The 26218-nt window shown below is 39.0% G+C and overlaps 2 protein-coding genes across 4 annotated transcripts in view; one reads left to right on the forward strand and one right to left on the reverse strand.

Annotated features, from left to right (window-relative positions):
- The window catches only part of LOC133050222 (filamin A-interacting protein 1-like), a 119669-nt gene extending 94674 nt beyond the window's left edge, over positions 1-24995 (reverse strand). For both annotated transcript variants that reach the window (XM_061134419.1, XM_061134418.1), the window contains exons 1-3: positions 24753-24995; positions 23851-24024; positions 14435-14613 (exon numbers count right to left, since the gene is read on the reverse strand). In XM_061134419.1, the coding sequence (XP_060990402.1) occupies positions 14435-14613; positions 23851-24024; positions 24753-24995 (596 nt within the window). The remainder of the gene's footprint in view (positions 1-14434; positions 14614-23850; positions 24025-24752) is intronic.
- CMSS1 (cms1 ribosomal small subunit homolog) overlaps positions 1-26218 on the forward strand; it is a 390283-nt gene that overhangs the window by 106176 nt on the left and 257889 nt on the right. The window lies entirely within an intron of this gene.

Genomic DNA, 26218 nt, shown 5'->3' on the forward strand with positions numbered 1-26218 from the left:
TTAAATTTTGAATATAATGTGAGGTATAGGATCCAACTTACTCTTGTTTGTGACTAGCACTACTCTTTTGTAAAACAGTCTTTTTAAGACTGTTTTTCCCCCCCACTGAATTGTCTTGGCACACTTGCTAAAAATCGGTTGACCAGCAGCATAACAGTTTATTTTTGTACTCTTAATTCTATCCCACTGATCTATTTTCATATCCTTTCACCAGTACCATGCTGTCTTGATTATTGTAGCTTTGTAGTAAGTTTCAAAACTGGGAAGTATCAAATATTCAACTTTGCTCTATTTTTTCAATACTGTTTGGGCTATTCTGCGCCCCATGAATTTCCATATGAATTAAGATCAGCATCTCAATTTCTGTAAAATAATCATCTGGGATTTTAATAAGTATTATGTTGAATCTCTAGATCAATTTGGCAAGTATTACTGGCTTAACAGTATTAAGTCTTGAATCACTGACGTGGGATGGATGTCTTCTTGCCATTTACTTAGGGCTTCTTTAGTTTCTGTCAGTGTTATTTTGTACTTTTCAGAGTTTGTCTTGTACTTCTTTTGTTTATTTCCAAATGCTTTATTTCGTTTTGGTACTATTGTAAATGAAATTGTTTTCTGAGTTTCATTTTTAGTTTGCTCACAGCTACTGTGTAGAAATACAGTTGATTTTTGTGTATTTATCTAGCTTGTACTTTACAGTCTTGTTGAGCTTATTTATTAGTTCTAGTAGTTTTCTCAGTGGGGTTCTTAGTGTTTAATTGTTACTACTATTATTATCATTGTTATCAGTTTAACAAAAATGTTCCAAGATTGTTCATCTTTCCTAAAAAACATTGATATTATTTGATCTGTGCCTAGATCTAAGTGTTTATATGACCTTGTGAGCTACTTTTGGCTTTCCAGGTGGCATTAGTAGTAAAGAACCCGCCTGCCAATGCAGGAGTTGTAAGAGACATGAGTTCAACCCCTGGGTCGGGAAGATCCCCTGGAGGAGGGCATGGTAACCCACCCCAGTGTTCTTGCCTGGAGAATCCCATGGACAGGGGAGCCTGGTGAGCCACGGTCCATAGGGTCACAAAGAGTCAAACACTACTCAAGCAACTTAGGTGCTGCTGCTGCTAGGTTACTTCAGTTGTGTCCGACTCTATGTCACCCCATAGACGGCAGCCCACGAGTCTCCCCCGTCCCTGGGATTCTCCAGGCAAGAACACTGGAGTGGGTTGCCATTGCCTTCTCCAATGCATGAAAATGAAAAGTGAAAGGGAAGACTCTCAGTCGTATCTGACTCTTAGCGACCCCATGGACTGCAGCCTACCAGGCTCCTCCATCCATGGGATTTTCCAGGCAAGAGTACTGGAGTGGGTTGCGATTGCCTTCTCCCAAGCAACTTAGCAGGGATGCTTTATATGTATATATCATCTGTCTTAGTTTTATAGTTTGAAGAAAACTTTATTCCACCTATAAGCTGTATGAGCATACATTAACACTATTCATTATCTGTTGAGATTTACAGTATTTTTGTAAAACTTAGTTTAGAAAAGAAAAAATTTCCTGTATCATTTTCTCTGAAAGAAGAAAGTGGCCATAGATTACAGTGGCTCACAGGTTCATATTAGTTTTTATCTCTTATTTTGCTTTATTTCTGATTTTCCAGAAAATTTCTAGGGACAGTTTGGAGTTCATGAATCATGTCCTTTTCCCCTCACAGGCAGTGCCATATCCAAATAAGTAGCATTCCTTGTTTTGGGGACAGCGTAAAGAAAGTATATGTGGGCTTTACTTCTACAATCTGTTACCTTTGATGCATCTGTGGTCACTTTGTTCACTGCATCAGGCAGATACTACTGCAAATAAGTACAAATTTCATTTGAACTGCCTGAGCTTCTGCTCTTGCATCAAATCCCTGCTCTGTAGCTTTTACAAAATGGCAACCCACCCCAGTATTCTTGTGTGGAGAATCCCATGGACAGTGCATGGGGTCGCAAGACGACACAACTTAGCAACTAAACCACCACCATCACCTGATAGCTCTGAAGACCTCTTGGGGAAGTGCTGACAAGTAAATGAGTGTGGTCTGTGGACCTGACTCTGAAAGTGTCATCTTGTGCTGTCCCTGTCCTCATCCCCACTACTATCTTCTGTGATGTCTTGAGCTTCCCATGCAAAGGCTTCTTTTCTTGTGTGTTTTAGTTCTTCATTATGCCAAAAAAAGAAAAAAAAAATGCAAAGTTACTAATGAGTAACTTGTTTCTGAAAGAAAGTTGGAATTAACCTACATCTGAATTTATTGAGAGTCAATTGACCGGGCAATGTATGGTAGCAAATAAAAGCAAAAAGAATACTATCTAAAGCCTGGCCAAATGAATTGCATCTCTCGAATGAAATAATATGCAGCCACTTTTTTTTTTTAAGGTAGAAAGATCTCTTTTATGAATTACTTATGATATATGCTTACAGTAAATTTTTAGAAATATACACGGAAACCTATTAGCTCCAGTTTACCTTTGGGGAGTCGGAAGTGAGGAAAAGTCAGAGAAAGGTTAATTTTCATTTTACTTTTATAAATCTTCACTTTATACTTAATTTTTATTTTGTGCTTTTCTGTTGATTTAAATTTTCTAACTACATTCTTGTCTTATTGTTTGTTCACTTCTGTGTCATTTCTAACACATAAAGACGTGGAGATGATAATATGATGAACCCCTTTGGGCCCCCCTTACAGCTTCAGTAACTAACTCTTGGCCAGTCTTGTTTCTTCTGTATCACCCTACTGAAGGGTAGCAGAATATGCCACCAAAAGTATATCTCCTTAGTATAAGAAATGTTTTGAGCTGACTGTTTAAATAAACAGCAGGTATAGGAAAAGTTCTGAAAACAAGAGTAGAGTTACTCTTCTGTAAGGGAAATATACGTTTATGAAGGAAATCTCTGTGTAAGGGTATCTCCAGAGAAGGATGACTAAATCATAAGAGAAGCTTATCAGCAAAGAAGGCACCAACTTAAATCTGAATGACAACCATACACAAGCTTTTTCTGGTAACTTCCCATAACTGGCTACTCTTTTCCTCATTCCTCACTACTCTTCTTTCTTTTGTCTTTAGATGAAGGTGGTATTTAGAATTGTAGTTTAGGTCATCTTATAGAGTTTCTCATTTTCCCTGGGTATCTCCTATGTATACATGAGGTATATATGTTAATAAACTTCTGTTTGGTTTTCTCTTCTTAATCTGTCTTTTATTTCAGTGGGTCTCAGCCAAGATCTTGAAAGGGTAGAGAGGGAATTATTTTTCCTCCACTATGCTATGCTTCTCAATCTGGATTATTTTGAAGCAAGTCCCAAACATCCTATTCCTGTCATTTTCCTTACTGTGCTGTCCCCTGAAGGCATTCGAGGCTGTAACACTGCCCCCACCCCATGCCTTTTTATGTTTCAGCAGTAAAGAATCTGCCTGCCAATGTAGGATACCCAGCTTGATTCCTGGGTCAGGAAGATCCTCTGGAGAAGGAAATGGCAACCCACTCCAGTATTCTTGTCTGGGAAATCTCATGGACAGAGGAGCCTGGTGGGCTGCAGTCTGTGGGGTCACAGAGTCAGACATGATTTAGTGACTAAAGAATAGCAATCATTACATATTTTAAATTAAAATAATTGTTAATAAGACACTATCTGTAAGAAAGTATGAATTAGCTATCACTATTTAATAAAAAGGAGAATTTTAACATCTGAAATCTAAAGAAACTTTCTTTGGGTTTTTTGCATGATTTGGTGAGTTGTGAGCATTCAGTCATGGTAAAGGAACAATTCATTCTGAAGCCACAAACCTCTTTGGATTCCTGAGGCTTCTTTTTGGAACTGGAAGTGGGAACTGACTGACTGCCCCACATGTTCCCTAACAAAATAAAATCAATTTGAAAGAATACAGACTTATACAGAGAAGACAAGGAGACATGTTTCAAGATTAAACTCTTCCAGTCTAGAAGAGAATTCATTTGCTGCCATCCAGATGTTTTTTCAGGATGAAGTTTTCTCTCATTTCTCTGCTTTGTCATCATTGAGGCATTCTTACTTAGATTTCAACACAGGTGAAAATTAAGGAGTGATTTCTCCCTCTTCTAGCATTTTTGTTGTTTTGTGCTTCTTACTTTGTTTAATGATAAAATCTTATCCTTCACAGGAACGGTGAGAGTAAGCCACTGAATTCTTCTATATGAAGAAGCCACGCGAATTCTCTATCTTTGTATCCACAAATAAACACATGAAAAGACCATTCTTTTAATCTATGTGCTGTCCTAATGGCTCAATGCTGTCATGCTTGGAAGTATGTCTGTAAAACAGCTGGAGTGTTCTTGAGAAGATTATTAAGTGGAGTTTTGATTAATTGACAAATATGTTTAGAGTAAGAAGTAATTTGACATAAACCAAATGACAGATGAGCCTCACAGGGAAATGGTCTTTTTATGGCCATTTGTATTTGGTCCTCACTAATGCCATTACTGATAAATATTGCATTTTGAGATCAGCTGCATATGATTCTCTTTTCCCCCAATTTTTTCTTTATATATATATGCACACATATATGTATACATATGTTTGTATGCATACATATATATTGCAGTGTTTGTTATGACATGAAATGCTTTGAATGTCATATGTATTCAGAACAAAAAAGTGAAAGTCACTCAGTTGTGTCCGACTCTTTGCGTCCCCATGAACTATATAATCCATGAAATTCTCCAGGCCAGGATACTGGAGTAGGTAGCCTTTTCCTTCTCCAGGGGATCTTCCCAACCCAGGAATTGAACCAGGGTCTCCTCATTGCAGGCGGATTCTTTACAAACTGAGCTATCAGGGAAGTTAGAACCAAAAAAAAAAAAAAAAAAGGCGTACTATAAAGTGACAGACTATATGGTAGAAATTACTTATATTGAAGAAACACGTACTCAGCCTCATAAATCCTGCAAATATGTTTCTTCTGAAACATTTTCTGAAGATATAAATTATCTGTTCACCAGGCATCTCAAATGTTTCATGCTGTCATTAGGCAAGTCATGGAAATAAATGAGAAAATGCTATGGTCATAATGTATTATGCATGATAAATAGGGAAGATACGTGAGGAAGTGAGAATCGGTGGGTAGAAATTGAGTTAAATAGGAGAAATTGATTGAAAATTCTCACATACTCCTAATCAACCAAATTATTAAAAAGGGAATTTGACAAAGTGTGCTTTGGATTCCACAGAGTTAGCAAGTCAAAGTTGTCTGTGGAAGGCTACTACTATAAGCAGTATGAGCTACTGCCAGATTTGTCATGTGGCAGGAAAGGTGAGCCAGGTTCCTGACTCGGGGCTTACAGCTCTTGTGGGATTGTACCGAGGGTTTCAGACCTTTCAGACAAAGAGCAACAGAAGCAGTGTTTTGGAGGATTGGTGCTGGTAGGCTATTAATTAGAATTTGAATCTGATGAGGAAAAGGAAATACACTGAAATTATATTGACATTGGCAAAATATTCCTTCAAGAAAATGTTATGTTTGAGTGTGTTTTTTATGATATGTCAGATTTTTTTTTTTTTTTGGTCAGAAGTAATACATCTTTAAAAGCAAATTCCAAGTTAGTGGGAAAGTCTAATTCGGGTTATGAACATTCACTCACTTTACATGCTTTTTAACATGTTTTAAACGAAATCAGATTCAGGATTAGTCTCAGGCAAAGTTATAAAGTAAGAAATGGATACTCTCCTTCATTGAAAGTGATAATATAAATGGTCTATTTATATCAGTAGAATGTAACTTAGCTATAGTTTTTAAAATCCTGAAAAGTTTTATAACTTTTGACCTAGCATCGAAAACTTTATTCTATGGCAACAGTCAGGAAGGCACAAAAATTAACCAGGGTGTGAGGCTTTTCTTCATAGTGTTCTTTATAAAAGTGAAAAAGTAGAATGAAGCTAAATGCCCACAATAGGGAATTTAAATAAATTACATCTGTATGACAGTAGTATTCATGTACTTAAAAATTATAACATTCAGGAGTAGTTGGTGATTTAGGAAAATGTTCGTGTTTTCGTCAGTGGAAAAAACAAGATACAAAAACTATGCAAAGTATGAGTTGAGAGAGTTATTTTTAGAGTTATTTTTAGTTTTTTTTAAATAGTTAATATTTCTGATGTTCTTAAACCAAAATTCTACCTTTGGATGGTTCTCTCCTCCAGTGCCTTGATAAAGGACCCATCCTGTTTTATATCTGCTTTCAGTAGAATAATCCCAAAGCTCTCAAGCATATTTTGCTTCCTCTACCAAAATTGACTTGTTTTATATATTATTCTCTATAGCTGGGCTAAGTGAAAAGAACTAATCTAGAAGATAATTTTTGAGAAGATATTAATGGAAAGTACTAAATTCAAATGTAACAACTTTTTCTACATTCTAGTCACTTTTTCAGTAAATATTTATTAAACTTCTCCATGCACTTGGCCCTATAGAAGGAATTGTGAACAAAGTAAATCAGAAGCCCACTTCCTTACTATGGGAATGTTTGATTTTTTATAATTCCTTTAGTCAAGATGATGTGTTTAGTGTGGGGATCTTGTGACACTGTCTTGCCCGAGGACCAGTGGAGTCTGTTGGCGCACTTAAAAACCATCATTTGAGGTTAGGCTTCATTTTGAGTATGTGATAGACTGTGCTTTTCATAATATCATTGCATTAACCTTTCTGTTTATGATTTCCATAAGGGGGAGATAGGTCTCCATGGTTTAGGAGATGAGGGGGAAATTATTGAGTACTATGGTGGCCAGCTCAGTGTTAAGAGTTAGATCCTTAAGACGTTCAGCAACACCCCTATCTAAAGGGAATAAGATACAACCAGGCCTAGAAAATTACCCCTTATTTGTGCCTGCTCTGTATTCTCAGCTGTCATTCTACCTGAAACACAACATGACACTTGTTTTTGTGTCTTTGTTCCCCATACCAAAGGGTGTGTCCCTTGGAAATTCTTATTCATCATCACATCCTTAGCACCAGCATAGGTTCCAATTAGGTTTCTTCCTAGCGATCCATAGTCTGCCCAGTGGTGTAGTAAAGCATATGCAAATGAACTAACTTGAAGAAAGGTAAATTTGCAGAAAGATGCCAATGCATACTGACTGTCAGCCACCATACTTAGCACTTCCTATGCATTGTATAATTTAGTAATTTCAGCAACCTTTGAGATCCATATCATTTTATTAACAGATGATAAAATTGAGACTTAACAGAGACTAAGTACTTTGTTCAAGGTTAAATAGCTAGTAGGACCAGATGAGAGGATCGGAGCATGGTTCAAACTCCTGTTGGTTCTGATTCCAGAGCCTATGCTTTTGACCCAATACTATATGTACACCCTTCTAAGGAAAGGCCTTCCTGTACACTGATATTTACTCATCATTTATGCTGGGCATTTCCTATTCTCATGGCTGGCCAAAGCTGTTTGGCTTCATCTTCTCATGAGATATAATATATTTGCCAGCAAAGTTTACCTATAAGTTGGAGATTCAGGATATAGCTTATTTCTAATGTTCCACCTTGATTTCCATTTATGAGGCAGAATTTTCCATTTTGATATGGCTTAATGACTCTTCTTCCTCTTGGTATTTTATAGCCAAATGGAACAGAAGTTTGGGGCTGCCTTTCCACATTCAGTTTTTGAATTCCTGTCTTATAGAGCTGTTAAGCTAGTAGCTATGAACCAGTTAGATATATTTATCCAAGACTTACTGTATGTCCTGCACTTTCCTGGAACTATATGGGTTGTTGGATAATTACACTTTTTAATATCCTTTTTGACTGACCTTTCATAATGTTGCAACACCAGTGTCAGTACCACAGAATGAACACCTGCATCTTCTGTAGATGTTTTATGAAGGTCTTATCTTTTCAACTGTGGTATAATTACGTCTTAAATTTCTTTGGAATAGTAGCCACAAGGGTTGAGCACCTAGTAATGATTCTGGGGAGAATATCACTCACTATGTTATCAGAGCTAGCCTCTGGTCTGGCCCTACTTCTGTTTAGCAGCAAGATTAGGGGTTTCTAACTGAGTCTTGATAGGCCTCACTTTTCACAATTCAGAAATGAGAGGACTGGTCTTTATTGCTAGATCTTTACTCATTTAAATTTAGGATTGAGAGATTTCTGTAATCTTTTATGGCTGTCTCATAGATTGATTCTCTGTGGTGGAATAAACAGAATAGAAAGGCTGTAAATTGACCTGAATTTGCAAAGGTGATATTAAGTTCAGTTTCTAATATATAACATTCAAGAAGCGATAGGATGTACCTACATCTAGATATCCTCTAAAAATGGAAACACTGCTGACGTAGATTTGAATCTGGTGGTTGAGGTGCTATCATTCTCACTGACCTGTGTTGCTAGTGTGGCTTAAAGGGTTGAAGTAAAAGATACTTATTGATAATAGTATCACATAATCACAGTGTTTTAAATCTGAAAGAGACACACAAATATAGCCTGTTCCATTTGTTTACATACAAGGTTGGAGAAATGGAATGTGCCCAAATCTGGTCTAGCTGCAGATCCAGTTTGCAGACCAGCATCCCCTTTCTCCAAGTTCCCAGTTCATCCCTCTCTGAGCTTGTTATATTTCCTTTTAGACTGCTTTTTAACATTTGTAGTATTCTTTTGTGAGCAGTAAATTCATGAATTGTTGTACATCTAACCCGGAATTATTTGTAAAATTTAGTTCAGCTTTCTGGGAAGGAGAAGCAATCAAATAGCGTCATCATTGTAGCCGAGTTTTGACCTCTATAATTAAATGGTGTTGTATAGAAACCACTGAATTATGCAGTTACAAGGGTATGGTTTTGTGACATCTGCTGAAAGTTAAGTCATGATGTACAGTCCTAAGTGAATGGGTTTTTTGGTTATCCTCGTGAGGATATCTCTGCATCCCTACCCTTACCTCCTGTTAGATCTGAGGTATATGAACACTGGTCTGATCACACTGCGAGTCTCTGTAGAGTTGCAATATAAAATATGTTTGTGGTGGTCTCCATTATGTTCTGACAAAGGTCAAATGGAGATCTGCCATCCATTCCACTACTTGCAAGACATAGCCTCGAGAATATGTAATACATATAACTCCTTGCCAGAAAACTGAAAGGAAATGATTGCATTTGAGTACAATGCATTCTACAACAATAGTTTAGTGTGCATGAAATTTAAAACTGCTGGCTTTCCAAATAGGATTTTTAAAAAGTAGACTTTAGCTTATTTATTTTTTAAAAAACATTATGCCCTCTGTGTTATGCTTTGTGGGATATTTTTAAAAGCTGGGATTTAAGACCAAAAAATTTGAAAATCCTAATGGTAATAGTTGCAAGATACTGGATCCTCTTAAAGTACTATAGTTTAATGTGTTTATTGAATTCTCCTGACTATTTTATTTTCATGAGTATTTAATGTATTATGTTTTTGTACCATACTGGTGCTTTTTGTCCCTACCCATCATGATTTCATGGTGCCCTGAAAGCCTTGGTATCAAATCATAAAAGCTACAGTGGTGTCTCTGTCTTACACATGCACAAATGAGTTGGGGTTATATGCCAGTGAGGAACTCATCTACTTCCTTCTCCTAGTATCTAGTGTAGGACCTGGCATGTAGCAGGCATTTAATTAATTGGGGTGTTTTTGGTTTGGGTTTTGGATGGTTTTTTTTTTTTTTGGTTTTGGTTTTGGTTTTAGTGAATGAGTAAGTGGCTGGCAGCAGTAAATAGCTAAGTAACTAGTTTAACTAAAAAATTAAATAGATTAATACACTCATTCATTTACATATATTTCAAGGGAGTATTCAAAACCTCTAGAAGATTTGATGTCTTTTCAGAGAAGTCTTTGAAAGTAATCCAATACATTCAGTTAACAGGAGAGTCAAACATGGCTCAGTGTTTCATTCACCTTTCCTGGTGTCCATCTAGAAAACAGGCCTGTCATAGTAGAAAAGAGTTAATGATAGAAATCTTTATAAAGTTGCTTCAGCCAAAGAGAAATATGTAAATGCTTTGTTCTTTACTAACGACTTAACCCAAGATGTGGTCAAGGCAACAGCCTTGAAGCTGGTTCCTGCTGACTTTACTGCAAAGACCCTTCTGCCCCCGGAGCCATTGTTCTGTCTAGTCACACTTGGGCAGGACTGCAGCAATAAATTAATTCTGCCTGTGACTCGTTCCTTACTACGTGGCTTTTGAGAAGCTACCATTTGAAGTCCTGCTTTATAAGATCACAATTATCAGTGCTAACCTTCTTGGCCAAGATATTATAAAAAGTAATTTAAGGTTTTCAAAAAATCCATAGTTGAAATCACAGTTTTAGACAGAGTTGCCATAATACTATTTGTTTCCCACTTCAGTGGTGATTTCAAGGCCAGAAGTGCAATAATATATATGATTAGTATACATGGTTTGCTTTAGTGTTCTAAGAAAGAAAGTATGATTTAAAAAAAAAAAAAATAGGAAACTTTTTTTTTTTCTTTACAGCCTTTTCCCCCATTGAAACTGAAAAAGGAAAAAAAAATTATGCAAGCTATTTTGAAAGTACAGACAAAATTGGCATTTCACTTATGGGAAAATTTTGCAAAACTGCGCTGACTAAAAGTGATTTTTGTTCTGGCTTTCCTGTGAAGCCCTCCAGGAAGGCCAAAACTCACTGGCATTGCTTTTGTATAAAACCTTTCACATAGACTCCACTTGTAACTCGGCCAAGTACGTAATTCAGGTCACCAGTGACACGCACATCCACACACTGGAGCTGGTTGGTGAACAGAAAGTTGTCATGAAATGTGGACATAATATTATTTTATGGACAGACCAAACTGCACAGATTACAGTGAAGGAAACTTTGCATTAACACACTTGGGAACAGGGTTTCCTGAGCTGTTCCCCGCCCCCGCCCTTCTGCAGTGGGAAAGCCAATTGTTTACTGATTACGACAACGACATCACTTGGCAGACATTTTGGCCTAAACTCAGTGTGTGACGTCAGCCTCCTTTAGGGTTTTCCACATAAAATGAATTCTCCAAAGAAAACACAGAAATGGAGCCTGAATTTGAAATCTATTATCACACCCTCTAAGGTCTCATTAACTATCTCCATCATGTATTTCTTAATTTTTATTTAATTTCCAAGTAGAGGTTATCTAACACTAAAAATAGGAACTCTGAACGTTCACAGTGTTTTTTCTGAGTTCCAGTCAGAAACTATGTTATAGTTATAGAGCTGTATTTATAGCTGTATTCACTCAAACCACTCTTATGGGGGTTATGATTTCTTTGTTTCTTTGTACTGAGGGTCGCTGATTCGGGAGTGGCTTACATCACTCTGTTAGAGGAAGGAAGTAAACATTATTCTTCGACTTCTAAGAAAAAATTAGTCTTGTTTTTTGTGAGGGGTGGCTGTATGTTTGAGAGGAAGTACTCTCACTAAAGTTAGGTTTGTGTTCTGTCATTTGTTGTCATAGAATGAGACGTGTGAATGGTACTTTACTCTCTTGTGTAAACACCTCCTCAGTATATATTTACCTGAAATTGCTAGTTCCCCCATTTCCTCTTCATGAGGTGGTGTTCATTTAATATTTTTATGCACATGGCCTTAAAGCAAGTAGAAGTCAGTTATGCCTTATGAGGCCCACAGTCTCCCTGCTACAAGCATGGTGGCAGGAAGGGCCAGTGAACCAACACCGCCAAGCTACGGGAACTGTGATGTACAGGCAGAGCAGAAGTATTGTCTGTGTTATCATGTGAGTTGAGAACAGGCTTAACACTTCCATCTGGAAGCTGTACCTGGGCAAACAGAAATAGGTGAATATTCCCATGTCTTCTGGAATGGCTAAACACGGAATGAGAATCACTGCAGTCATTTTTTTCCAATTTTGGGGATTAATAGCTTGTTTGCTTTCATTATTCTTCAAGAGAGAAAAACTTTGTGTCCTATATGGCTAAAAAATATGATCTTTTAAAATTCTCCCCCTTAAACTACTTTGATACATGTGGAAATACCATTTTTAATATACTGAGTCCATGGTGTACAATTTACATTCATCTCACTGTTTTCATTTGCTCTAGCCATGGCGTTTATTCCTACTGCTCTTGTGTTCTCATTTCTCAGTGCTTCCCTTTTACTCTCTATTGATCTGAATAATCTTCACCATCTGCCTCCCAACTTTATAGTGTTACTTCTGGATAGCCCTTCTCAACCTTCCTTCAGAAGACATTAGAGACACAACCATGAGCATTAGGACTATACCACCAAGAGCCTTCCACATTTCCACGCTAAATCTGTATCCTCTTGTCTGTTAATGTTTGGTAAGCCCCTGGGGCAGGGCTTTACCTGCCTACTTCTTTGTTCTGTGGTGGGCAGCACTCTGACCCTGGTGAATAAATATTCATAATAATGAGAGATGAAAGGAAGTATCTGTGTTCAACAAGTTAGTGCCAAGTAAGTGTGGAGGCCAAATGAGGCCATGGCCGCCAAACCGCAGGGGTTCAAAATAGTGTTTAATATGACATTGCCTTATTGAATACAAAATTGTATACTGTAATGTCTTAATCAAATCTTCCCTCGGTGCCAGACTTCTTTTGCTCATTTAACTTGCCCCTGAAGATACTTCAGGTTCATGAGGGGCAAAGTAACAAGACCCCTGTCTATGTGGTGAGTAGAAAACAAACCCCTGGTGAATGTAGAGAAAGAAACTGGATGGGAGGGCCATTGATGTAATTTGGATACCTCGCTAAAATACAATAGTTGAGACTACTAGTATTTTGGAAAAGGGAACTCACAAGTAATTATTTTTTCTGTATTTTCCTGTGATTGTTAGAATCTAGCATCATTAGCCCTGTAACTTGTAAGAGAAGTATCCATGGAATAACAAAAGTGAAATGAAGATCCAGTAAAAATTTGAGATTGGTGTTTTTCCCTCTTTGCAATACTAATAGAGAAGAGTCCATTGTCCTTTTAATTTAACAGGGATGTGCAAACTTTTTAAGGAGATTCAGAATAGAGAGTCAAAGTTGAGCAAAATAATCTGCCTTCCATATGGTTATAAAATATTTACTAACCTTTTTCTCCCTTCTCTAAATACTAGTTCACATTCTAAGCTTCTGCGTTCTCATTTCTTATTTATTCTTCAGAGTGTTGTGATTTGGCTTCTGCTTTCACTGTTTTATTGAAATGCCTCACTAAGTTCTTCAGTGTCTTCCTTATTGCCCATCCTGTTCTATATTATCTGGTGCTGTTTGACTGCTCACTCTTTCTTGAGAGTCCTTTCTAGCTTGGCTCTTTGCTTTCTCTTCTGATTCTTCTAGTCCTCCACCCTTCTTTATTCTTTCTCAGCTTCCTTTCTTGACCCTTTTTTTTTTTTTGGATGAAAACCCTAACTTGATGAGTTGTTGTGTTGTTTCTAGAGTTCCCATCTCAATATTCTCTCCCCGCACCAAACCAACACCCACAGCTGCAGCTCTCATCAGCTGCAAATACATATCACCAGCCCAGCCTTTCCCAGACCTACATTTCTAACCATGGATTGTCTATTTAGATATATTGTTCTCCCTACTGGACAGTGGAACACTCCAGGTTCTTCATGCTCAACTTGTCTGAAGCAAGACCCCCTTCCCCCTTTTGAACCAGAAACCCTGCAACAAGGAAAAGCTGTGCGCTACGCCTACATTGTGTACCCTGGTGAATAACCAGGAGTGTAACTTTCTGTTTTCCTTGCTCTGCTTTCTAGTCACATTGGTCACGACTTCATATTGACTATACCTCATAAATAATTCTCGTTACACCCCGTTATCCCTAACCCTCTAGCCATTGGAACACATATCGGCCTCCAGGTTAAAGCTCTTTCTTCTATCTTTCCTTAATGGTTCATTAAGAAAGCATCCCTAAGCAACTCATTCTCCTTCTCATAACTTGTCATTTGTTCCTTCTTGCCAACAGTATAAAATCCAGCGCCTGTGGCCAGCCTTTCCATTGCTCACACCCGTGCTATAGCCATATGGAAAGCTTGCGTTCCCTCAGTACGCATACTCTTGTCTTATCTCCATGCTGTGGCACTTATTTCTGCCATTGCCTCATGTGTGGTTTCCGTTCTTATTTGTGTAAGGACTAGACCCATTTCCTCCTCTCTGCAGCTTTCACAGGCACCCCCCCGAAGCAGCAGGTGAGGTGCCCAGCACTTACATTTCCACAGTCCTATCACACCTGATTATTCTTGTGTTACATTGATACTGTTTTTAAACATATCCTTTTCCTCACTCTGTACCATGAGGTTTCTGAGACCAGAAGCTTCATCTGCATTGTATGTCCCTGTGTCCCTTGGTATAATGCCCAACCCACAGGGAGAGGTTAGGAAGAGTTTGCAGAACAGTTCACTGTTGTCCAAAGTAGCCTTACCTTTCACATTCCTGTTCTAGCAAGCTTATGAATTCATCACTCTTCTCCATGTATTCTTTGTGTTTTCTCTTTTCTTCCTCCAATTCTACTATGGTTTGCCTGTGAGATTTTTCTACCATTAAAAGCTGTTCCAGGATTCGTCTGTGTGATTCTTTATGTTTTTCCATGACTTTGTCCAACTACAAAAGAAAATACATTAATAATCTTAAATAGAAAGCATTCATAAAACTGCCATCTCTCCTGCTTTTAGAAATGTCCAAGTTTTAACAAATTCAACAGTGGGTTTCTGATTTCCTTGGTTAGCTTTTATCATTACTCTTCTTAATTTCGATACTTTTTGGTATGTTTCAACACAAGTGTAACCTTCCGTCATTTTTTTTTTTCTTTTTGGCCACACCACATGGCTTCTGGGACCTTAGTTCCCACATCATCATGTTTTTCTTAACCAAAAATAAAAATCAGTGCCTCTGTAGGTATCTGAATATCTTTCTGCTTTTTGCTCTCCAGAGAAACCATTTTAGAGGAATGATGGAAAGTGAAGGACAGTGTTTGATTCTGCCACTCCCTTAGCTGATGGATCCTTCCCCAGCCCTCCCTAAAGTTCTCTGCCCATGTATGTTTCTTGGATCCACAGTCAGTTTTTCACAGCATTATGTATGAAACTGTTGGCGTACTCTTTTGAAATACTTGAAATTCAATTCTGTCATGGTATAGAGTGTGAATGTGACCCGATGTAAACAAACACCAAGTCCTTTCTGTCTTACATTTGTCTGCTCTACTGGACTGTGAACTCCCTGAAAGCAGGGCCTACATTCTATTTTTCTTAAATTCTTACCATCTAATAGAGTGATTTGCCTATAGTAGGTGCCTAGTATATGGTTACAGATTGAAAACAAAATAAGCAACAAGGAATCAAGAAAGAAAAGTGGGGGTTTTATCATAAATGGGTGTTGAATTTTGTTGAAAGATTTCTCTGCATCTGTTGAGATAATCATGTGGTTTTCATCTTTCAGTTGGTTAATATGGTGTACCACATTGATTGATTTGTGTATATTGAACCTTCCAGGAAGTAGGTGTAGGAGGAACCTACCTCAACATAATAAAGGCCATATACAACAAACTCACAGCAGACATTATTCTCAATGCTGAAAAACTGAAAGCATTTTCTCTAAGATCAGGAATGCAAAGGTACCCTCTCTCACCACTATTATTCAGCATAGTTTTGGAACTCCAAGTCACAACAATCAGAGAAGAAAAAGAAATAAAAAGAATCTAGACTGGAAAAAAAGAAGTAAAACTCTCACTGTTTGCAGATGACTTGATAACTATATGTAGAAAACTCTAAATATTCCACTGGAAAATTACTAGAGCTAATCAATGAATATAGTTAAGTTTCAGGATATAAAATTAATCAACAGAAACCCCTTGCATTTCTATATACTAACAGTGAAAAATTAGAAGTTAAGGAAACTATCCCATTCACCATTGCAACAACAACAACAAAATACTTAGGAATAAACCTACCTAAAGAGACAAAAGACCTAAACTACTAGACACTAATGAAAGAAATCAAAGATGACACAAACAGATGGAGAGATAAAGAGTCACTATCATGAAAATGATTATACTATACAAAGCAATGTATAGATTCAATGCTGCTGCTGCTGCTGCTGCTAAGTCACTTCAGTTGTGTCCGACTCTGTGCGACCCCATAGACGGCAGCCCACGAGTCTCCCCCGTCCCTGGGATTCTCCAGGCAAGAACTCTGGAGTGGGTTGCCATTTCCTTCTCCAGTGCATGAAAGTGAAAAGTGAAAGTGAAGTCACTCAGTCGTGTCCAACTCTTAGCAACCCCATGGACTGCAGCCTACCAGCTCCTCCATCCATGGGATTCTCCAGGCAAGAGTACTGGAGTGGGGTACCATTGCCTTCTCCATAGATTCAATGCAATTCCTATCAAACTACCAATGGTATTTTTCACAGAACTAGAACAAAAATTTTAAGTTTGTGTGGAAACACAAAAGACCCTGAATAGCCAAAGCAGTCTTGAGAACGAAGAACGGAGCTGGAGGAATGACCTTCCTGGCTTCAGACTGTACTACAATGGCAACAGTCATTAAGACAGTATAGTACTGGCACAAAAGCAGAAATGTAGAGCAATGGAACAAGATAGAAAGCCCAGAGATAGACCACACACCTGTGAGCATCTTCTTTAACAAAGGAGGCAAGAATATACAGTGGAGAAAAGACAGCCTGATGCTGAGCTGTACGAACTGCTTATATATTCTGGAGATGAATCCTCTTTCAGTTGTTTCATTTGCAATTATTTTGTCTCATTCTTAGGATTGTCTTTTAATCTTGCTTATTGTTTCCTTTGTTATGCAAAAGCTTTTAAGTTTAATTCAGCTCCATTTGTTTATTTTTATTTCCATTAGTCTTTGTCTTCTTCATTGGCAGACAGGTTCTTTACCACTGGCACCACCTGGGAAACCCAGCACACACTCTAGGAGGTGGGTCAAAGAGGATCTTACTATGACGTACGTCAGAGTGTACTACCTGTGTTTCTCTCTAGGAGTTTTATAGTTTCTGGCCCTACGTTTAAGTCTTTAATACATTTTGAGTTTGTATGCTGTCAAGAAGTACTCTAGTTTTTTTTCTTTTACATGTAGCTGTCCAGTTTTCCCAGCACCGTTTAATTATTGAGGAAATGCAAAACAAAACACCAATGAGGTATCACCTCACACTGGTCAGAATGCCCATCATCAAAAAATTTACAAGCAATAAATGTTGGAAAGGGTGTAGAGAAAAGGGAACCCACTTGCACTGTTGGTGGGATTGTGAATTGATGCAGCCACTGCGGAGAACAGTGTGGAGAGTCCTTAAAATACTCATAATAGAACTACCGAACGACCCAACAGTCCCACTGCTGGGCATATATCCTGAGGAAACCATAATTGAAAGAGATGCATGTACCCCACTGTTCACTGCAGCACAATTTGCAACAGCTAGGACATGGAGGCAATCTAGATGTCCATTGACTGATGATTGGATAAAGAAGATGTGGTACATACATGCAGTGGAATATTACTCAGCCCTTAAAAAGAATACATTTAAATCAGTCCTAATGAGGTGCATGAACTTAGAACCTGTTATACAGAGTGAAGAGAAAAACAAGTATTGCATATTAATGCATAAATATGGACTCTAGAAAGATGGTACTGATGAGCCTATTTGTAGGGCAGCAGTGGAGACACACACACTGAGAGCAGACTTGTGGACGCAGTGGGGGAAGGAAATGGTGGGATGAATTGGAAGAACAGCGTGGAAACGTATAAATCACCATCTGTGAAATACATAGCCGGTGGAAGTTTGCTGTATGATGCACAGAGTGCCAGTCTGGTGCTCTGTGACAACCGAGGCGGGGGGGGGGGGGTGGGGGTGGGGGGGGGGTGGGGGGGTGCGCGGCGGGAATGGGGCGGGAAGTGGGAGGGAGGCTCCAGAGGGAGGGGACTCCTGTTCCTATGGCTGACTCACGTTGGTGTATGCCAGAGACCAACACAGTATTGTAAAGCTCCAATTAAACATTTTAAAAGAAGAAAAGAAGGAAGTAGACTGATTAAAGCAAAAGTAGCTCAGGAGCTTTGGCCAGCAATGAATTCAAATCCATATAAGACCATGGTTTTTGAAAGCATGTGGCTTTCTAGATGAGCTAAACACAAAACTATAACCCATAATACTGATTAATTTTGCCGTTTGCTTTTATCATAAAAGATTTAAAATTTGTGACTCTTGAATTTGAAGCCAGTTTAAATTGTACATCCTTAAAAAGCATGTATTTGACTAGGCATCCAAAGCACAAAAATGGCCAAATCATTTTGGAAAAAGAAAGGAATATAGGTATCCCAGCAGACAGAATCAGCTGACCTCTAAACGTTTAAGCTGGCTGTCTAGTTTTCTAATATGAGTTTATAATGATGATTTAACACGAAAAAAATTACTTCATGTCATACAGGTGTTCATGACTTTTAATAAATGTGACCAGGCCTTTTGTGGAGCTGAAATTGCTTGGTTATATTGCCTGCTGGCAGAGTCACTTTTAACTAATGACCACCTTCTGAGAGGGAGGTTATAGTATTAACTGTCCTGGGTCTCAAGAAACAATAGCTCTCTGAAAACTCCTTCCAGTTGCCCAAACATTAGACTGCATTATAAGGGAAATGCAAATCAACTGCTTTTAGAATTTGGAAGTGAAATAGTGATAGAATCAGCCTTCATTTGGAGATCTTGACATTTGACTTAGAGAAACATTCAGTTTATCACAAGATTGGCCCTAAAGTTAATAAATGAATAATTATTGTTGAGGTATCTGTGCTTAGTCGCTTATTGTGTGCGACTCTTGACAACCTCACGAACTGTAGCGCACCAAGCTCCTCTGTCCATGGGGATTCTCCAGGCAAGAACACTGGAGTGGGTTGCCATGCCCTCCTCCAGGACATCCTCCCAACCCAGGGATCGAACCCAGGACCTCCCGCATTGCAGGCAGATTCTTTACCATCTACGCCATCAGAGACGCTCACAGTAGGTATTTTAGTAAAGCATAAATGAATGACAGGGCAGCTTCATAAGAGAAGCTTCCTCAGATAGCTTCTTGTAGTTAAATGGACATGAATATGAAACTTTGTTCAGCCCAAAAAAGAAAAAAAGAGAAGCTTTAGTTCATCTATTATTACCTTCCGTTGTGTTTTTCCCTACTTAGTTTATTTGTAGGGACAAGGAAGGAAGATTGGAAAGAATCATTACCTGTTATTTATTACATAACTGTGTAAGGGCTGTCCCTTCCTTCAACCCACTGCCCCCCGCAGGCCTTCCTCATCAGTGATAGCATGATCTTCCACTGGTGGTGTAACTCTGCTCTCCCATTCAGGGCTGAGCGTCTCTCACCATCTGGCCTCCTGACCTTTCTGCCCCACCCTTATTCCGTGCTTTCCCCTTTCTCACTTGGTCTTTGGCCACACCAGGCTTCAAGGAGTTCTTAAAGCACACGGCAGTGCTTCGGTACTGCTTTTTTTCAGTGTTGGAACATGGAAACCTTTTCCGCCTTCCACCCCAAATTTTTCCCGTTCTTCCTTTATAACTTTCTGTGCTCACTCCTGCGTAGAATTGTGTGTTCCTTCCTATCAGTGAAATGTCGGATTCTCTGGGATTTCCTTCTCTCACCTTCCACGACTCTTTACAAAATTTACTGCATGCTGTTTGGTGCATCAGGTAAGGACCTCATGCTGGTCAACAGCAGAAATTGGAAAGGTGTTGAATAGTGACCTTGCAGAGGGAAAGTTCCTGAAGGAAGTGTAAGTGATTTTAGAGCTATTTTAGCTTATGCTTGAAGTTTTATTCTGTTCCTTCATTTCTCCATACCCCAAATGCTTCTTAGAAATATGCCACTGGTTCTCAGTTCAGTCTCTTCTTCATTCCTGCCACATCAGATGATAGACCTGAGCTCTTCTGAACTCATTTCATTTCCCACCAGTTGTGTGTGTGTCCTTGGTGAAACCACTTAAGTGTTCTGTACTTCTGGGGTTTTGTTTTTTTTTAATTATAAATTTAGTGATTGGGCTTGATTTCTAAGAGCAGTTGTATTTCCACAGTTTTCTCAAGGTAAAAACTATTTATTAAGTGCCTATTATGCTGTATGTACTTAGTACTATGATAGTTGCCATGGGAGAATTTTAAAGTCTCAGTGCTTATACTCTCACCAGACAGATAAGATATACACATGAAACAATTAGGAGCAGTGTAAGGTGGTGCATCCTTAAGCACTGTGGGACTATCAGAGAACCACTGCCCCTTTTTGATCTGGCCCCACTTGCAGACTGCATGAAGCCTGGGGAAGAAAACAGGAAGACTTAGTCACTTTAGGGGAGTATCAGGTGCAGAAAGATTAACAGTGGCTCCTTAATGTTTACCATGCAGTGACAACCTTCCTGCTTATCATTTTAGTCTCCTTGATGTCATATCCTGCCCGCAACCCCTAACACGATCCAACTCCTTGCCCAGGATGAAGGAAATCCAGTGTGTTCCGATAGGTTGGATTGTCCCAGTGGTTAAGCATAATGAAGAACAGAGAATTTGTCAATCTTTTTGCTTTTGGTCACTTAATATATGCTCAGAAAATAATGACCTTTGTTTTAATAACTCCTGAGTCACAGATCACGCTAATTTGGGATTTGATCTTCTTTCTGAGCTATGGCTTTGGTTCTCTTTGTTCTTTTTGGTTGGCCCTTTGAAGATTGTCTTTTTCTTTGATTACCTTGAATGTGGTGGTAGAGATAAAGCTAGTTCAGACAGCTGAGAAATTATTCAGCTGTTTTAGTAGATCAAAGGTAACCAAATATGCTATTCATAAAATGTGCCATCTTCTCTGTCTTTACTGAAACCTGGTCTTCTTGGATAATAGTAGAATCCTAAAATAGAGACTGCTAATTCTCCCATTGCCTCAGGATCTGAGGCGCTGGGAATGGGGGCATGATTCTCATGGCTCTGCACCACCACTGCCAGACTCTGCTGAAAGCCCTTCCTTGTCTTATTGTCCTCTGAGTGGTATTGGTCCACTGTCATTCGTATGCAGTCAGCTATTGAGCTTCAGGTCACTCTTGCAATCTACCTTTCTCCTGTCAATCTTGGGAGCATTCTGCGTGTGCCAGCTCACCCAACCACCATCAGAAATGAAAGACCAGTGTATTGCAAAATGAACACTGTGTGTCTTTTGGCTCCTAGTACTGGAAGTGTGTGGATTGTTAAAGAGAAAGGTTCAAAATATGTGGAACCAGAAGCTAGTCTCTGGAAATTTCCCTTTTTAGTTCCTGGCTTCAGGATTTCTCTAGCTCCATTGTAAAGCTCATCCATGCACGTGAGCGTATGCTAGATATTTTATCTAGTGTTTTTATGTATTTTTTAGTGATACGGTTTCCTCATATGTCATCCACAGCGTTGCTGGAAGTGGAATTTCTTTATGCTGTACCTGACTAACCCCTGCTCATTCTCTGGTGCTTGGCTTTCCTGATTCTCCTAACTGAACTCGATCCCGTGTTATACTTTCTCATATTGCCTTGTGATTTTCACTACAAAAATTAACATTGTGTGTGTGTGTGTGTGTGTGTGTGTAAAATATACTTTTTGTATGATCTTTTGTTGTCTGTCACTCTTTTAGACATTAAGCACTCTGAAGACAGAAACTACAACTATTTTTGTACAGTGAAAATTATAAAATAAAATTTAAAAGCAAAATTATACAGTTGCTTAAAATAAGTACTTTAAGAATTACCTTAAGGTAATGCTAATAAGGTAAGCATGTTGGAAAGAAATAGGAGGTTGAAACAGTCCTGGACTCGGTATTCTTCCCTCACTATCTCCCTATCCATACCCTTTGTGGGCCTATCTTGCAGACCTCCACCTTAAGTCAGTGTTCCTAACATGTGACGTAGCTGAGAACAGTTTGTTTTTCTGAGATATTTTGCATTATGAATAGATAAATCTCCTTTAGTTTGCCCTAGACATAGTTGAGATTTTTTACATTTTTTTAAAAGAACATTATGGCGGGGGGGTGGGGGGTGGGGAGGAGAAGGATGGACGAAAACTAAATAATAAATTTTTAGTATGCACATCCTTATCCTGATGTAATAATTATGGTGCTCCCTGGTTGTAGTGGGAACACTTGTCCTCCTTTCTTTTCTTCAGCCCTATCTAGGGACTCATTGTCATACTTTTCCTTTATTGTTTATTGTCTAAATATCTCCGTCATCCATCACTTCCTAGATGGAGGAAGAGGGCAGGCAGCTGGGTGTATATGGTCTTCAAGGAACTGAAAGAGTCTTGTAGCTGAGGAGAGAAATCTATAGGAGGGACGTAGTAGGCAAGAGAAGAAAACGGACAAATCATAGATGTGGGAATATAAGATGTGTGTGTGTGTGTGGTGTATGTCAGGGGGAGGGTATTTCTTGGAAGAGTAATCAGGGAAGGTTGGACTTATAAAGCAGGGCCAAATTATGATTAACTTTCAGGGACACTTTGCAAAGTTAGGATTGCAAGCATTTGCAGAGAGGGTATTTCCAGTTTTGCAGTGTGCAGTAGTTTTTGTAACTAAAACTTTTTCCTACTGATTTCAAGATAAGTTTGAAATTATTCTGTTTCATTTTACACTGAAGTGTTGAGGGGCTATGCCATTTGTGGAGTTCTATGAGGATATGTTCAGTGATCATTAATTTGCATTTGTGAAATTTGTGCTTAATGCTGTTTCACAGTCACTGTGTTGGGAGCTTGGATACAGTTTTAACACTATTGACTTGAATGCGAGTTCGGCTCCTCTTGTTTAAAATTTGGATTAAAGCTCAATCAACACACTTTGGGTGGTCTCATCTTCACCCCTCCGAGAAGCAGATCCATATGACCAAACTCCTTAACAATTTGGCAAGACAGTAGGCTTCTCTCATGAGACACCCAAGACAAGAATAGCAGGGACATTAGAGGTCATTCCTGAGGTAGGTTGCCAGGCCATGGGGGAAATTTGTCCAAAACTTGCTTTCACTCTCTTCAGCCTTAGCTTATGCTCCTAGTTGTTTCTTTTTTATAAAAATGAAGAATTATGAAATTTTCCATCAAGGTCTCAGAGGAAAATGGAAGAATAAACTAAGGATGCAAAGGAGTTTCAGAAATGTCAGCAAGTGAAAGAGCAAGCAGTGCTGTATCTGTGCAGCGATGGCCGTGCTGAAACTGTTCGTCTTTGCCATTGTCCTTGCTGGGCATAATGGTGGAGGGCAAAGTCTTCACTGTCATTAAACTATTGAAAGAAAAGGAGGATATGGACTCATCTACAATGTATACTTCCTAAAACTCTCTTTCTTGGACAGTTCTTCAGATCATTTCCATTCATGCTCAGAATTTCTATGACATAATACTCCAGTGTTTTCAAATAAATTAACCTCCATGGTTGAACTTTATCTGTTTTTTATTATTGCCTTCTGATCTCTAAAAGAAGTACAGACCCGTGTGTGTGTGTGTGTGTGTGTCTGGGTCCAAGTGTCTGTGTTTCTTTGCATGTGTGTGTGTCTGTGTCTGTGTTTGTACAAGAAGAAGAGAGGGGGAGAGAGAAAGAGGGAGGAATTCTCTTGCATTTATTAGGTTTTAGTCTGATGTCAAGAAACAAACCCAGTGGGAACATCCTGCTTCCCGTCCATGATTTATTCTCCTTTTCTCTCCTGTAGAGCATGTAGTGTTTATCTACCTTGGGTAGGTTTTAAACATACAACTATAAATAACCGAGAAAGGAGTTACATGTCCTGCTCACCTGCCAGGCCCAGTGCTTTACTAGCTGGGGCGCTTACTTCATCTCCCTAGGTACACACTCCTGATTTCAATACATACCTCATTCATTGGTTTCTCGTAGATGTCCTCCTGCCAAGGGGCAGATTTTGCTTGAAAAGCATCTCGCTGGAGAGCTTCTAGCACCTTTTTTGGAGTGACAAACCCATACTGAGCTTCCAGCAAAGCCAAGTCCATTTTTTCAGCCTTTAAAACGCCTATGACTTCATCTCGAGCCTGTAGGAACAAAAGGCATTTCAGAAAGCCCACTTTATCTACGAGCAGTCTCTGCAAGTGATTTCTTGTGTTGAGTGTTTTTTCTTTTTTCTTCTCTTTCAAATATAAACATCGTATTCCGTTATAGCACCTTTTACAAAAGGTAGCGAAACCATGTCCCTTTATCCTTCTTACAATCTAGTTACACATGAATAATGCTTTTTATTGTGGTAACTAGACAACATGGAGAGAATTCCACATTTTTCGTTGTGTTTGACAAGTAGATAACATGATATTCCTCAGTGGACTGGTATTTTCATATTCAGAAATACGAAATAAGATTGTCCTGTATGTATAGCAGCTGTTTATTTTGTGTAGGTTAATGCTGGGGCAAACCTAGGAGCCAGTTCATGTGAGGTATAGAAGCACCTACTGTCATTTAAAACTGACCCAGAAGTCATCAGCTATTACTGTTACCCGTCCGTGCCTGTGCACTGAAGCAGCGTGAGTGCAGGATGTGACCTTTCACATGTGCATGCCAATCGCATGTCATCATGACAGCCCTTTTAGATGTGATTAATTACTCTTCGTGTTGCCAGAAGAGAATTCTGGGTATGTGTCCTTACACTTTGCTTCCATGTGCATACAAGTATGAAGCACAGATAGCTATGTCTGTGGCCGCCTAGACGCCAAATTCATAAGCAGCCTTCCCCTGGAAGCATGAGGGTGATAATTCTAAGCCAGCTGACCTGCAGTTCTCCCTCCAGAATGCTGAGAAGAAATAAGAGGTCATCTCTTGAGAGGTCTTCTCCTTGGTGGCCATTACCACTGTGTGACTTAGGATATGGAAGGATTGCATCCGACTCATTGGTGGGGTCTTTGTCTTGCTGTCTCTGCTTCTTGTCCTCAGGCCCTTGGAAACTGTGGTCCTTTCCAGGTCTTGGAAATTGCTTTGGGGCTGAGCCCTCCTTGTCACTGCTTTTGGAACGCATTCTTTAAGGGCTGGAAAGAAGAAAGACAATTTGTAACGCTTAGTGGAAGTGGAATTTTAATAAGAGAACCTATTACTGCTTTGACAAGTCTGCACTCATGTTATATTTACCAAAGCCAAAGACTCAATCTTTCTGAAGTCTACAGCAGAGAAGGGTATTAGCAGATTCATAAATCACAGTCTTATTTACACTGCTGTTTTTAAAATCAACATTTTAAAAAATGTGTTCTGCTTTGATTAAGGCCACTTATGTCCATGGGTAAACAGACTGTATTTGAACTTCGTCCACCAAGCATTCCACCTGAGGGACCTGGGTCATACCTCCAACCTTGGCTTAAGTGCCTACTTAAGACATACTTAACATAATTATAAAATGGTAAATTTGCTAATTATTCTAACTTTCTGCAGATTCACATTGTGGTTCCACAAGGAAACCCTTGTGTAACTTAAAAAATGTTTTTAAATTTCTTAGCCTTTGGTGCTTTAAGATAGAATTATAAGAATTACTGCTACAAAATACTTGGGGTTATTTTGTTATGATGGTAAAGTCTGATATTAAAGGAATGAAGGCTTGGTTCCTGGCTGCATCCCTGACATTCTGCTAAAATTCCAGAACTGTCCTTGGATAAGTCAAGGTTTTATATTTAGAACCCTTATCTCCAAAATAAGAACCCTAGTGCCTATGGTAGTTGATTTTTATGAAAACTATATAAAATAAAGTAATACTTGAGGGACAATTTTAGCTGTACATCTTAGTATATAGGTATTGAAATTAATTTACAATAGCACAATAATTTGTTCCACCTTTGAGGTTTCTAATGAAAAAGGAAAATATCAATTGAACTTACAGTCTACTTCAGTGATGTTCAAAGAGATTGTTAGTTTTACTCATTCCTACAAGTCAAAAAACTATCATCATCATTGGTGCCTTGCTTTTCATTTGTAATAATATTTCTTTAAAAATCAGAAGGGGTGGAACTTCCCTGGTGGCCCAGTGGCTAAGAATCTGCCTGCCAATGCAGGGGACATGGGTTCCATCCCTGGCCTAGGAGCTGAGATTCCACATGTTGCAGGGCAGCTTAACCCGCGTGCCCCAACTACTGAACCCGCGCACTGCAGCTGCTAAAGCCCGCTCACCTAGAGCTCGGCTCTCACAATCAGATGAGCTACTGCAACGGGAAGCCCACACTACCGCAACTGGGGGGTAGCCCCGCTCACCACAGC

This window comes from Dama dama, chromosome 31, assembly GCF_033118175.1.
Source record: "Dama dama isolate Ldn47 chromosome 31, ASM3311817v1, whole genome shotgun sequence".
In the NCBI taxonomy this organism is placed as follows: Eukaryota; Metazoa; Chordata; class Mammalia; order Artiodactyla; family Cervidae; genus Dama; species Dama dama.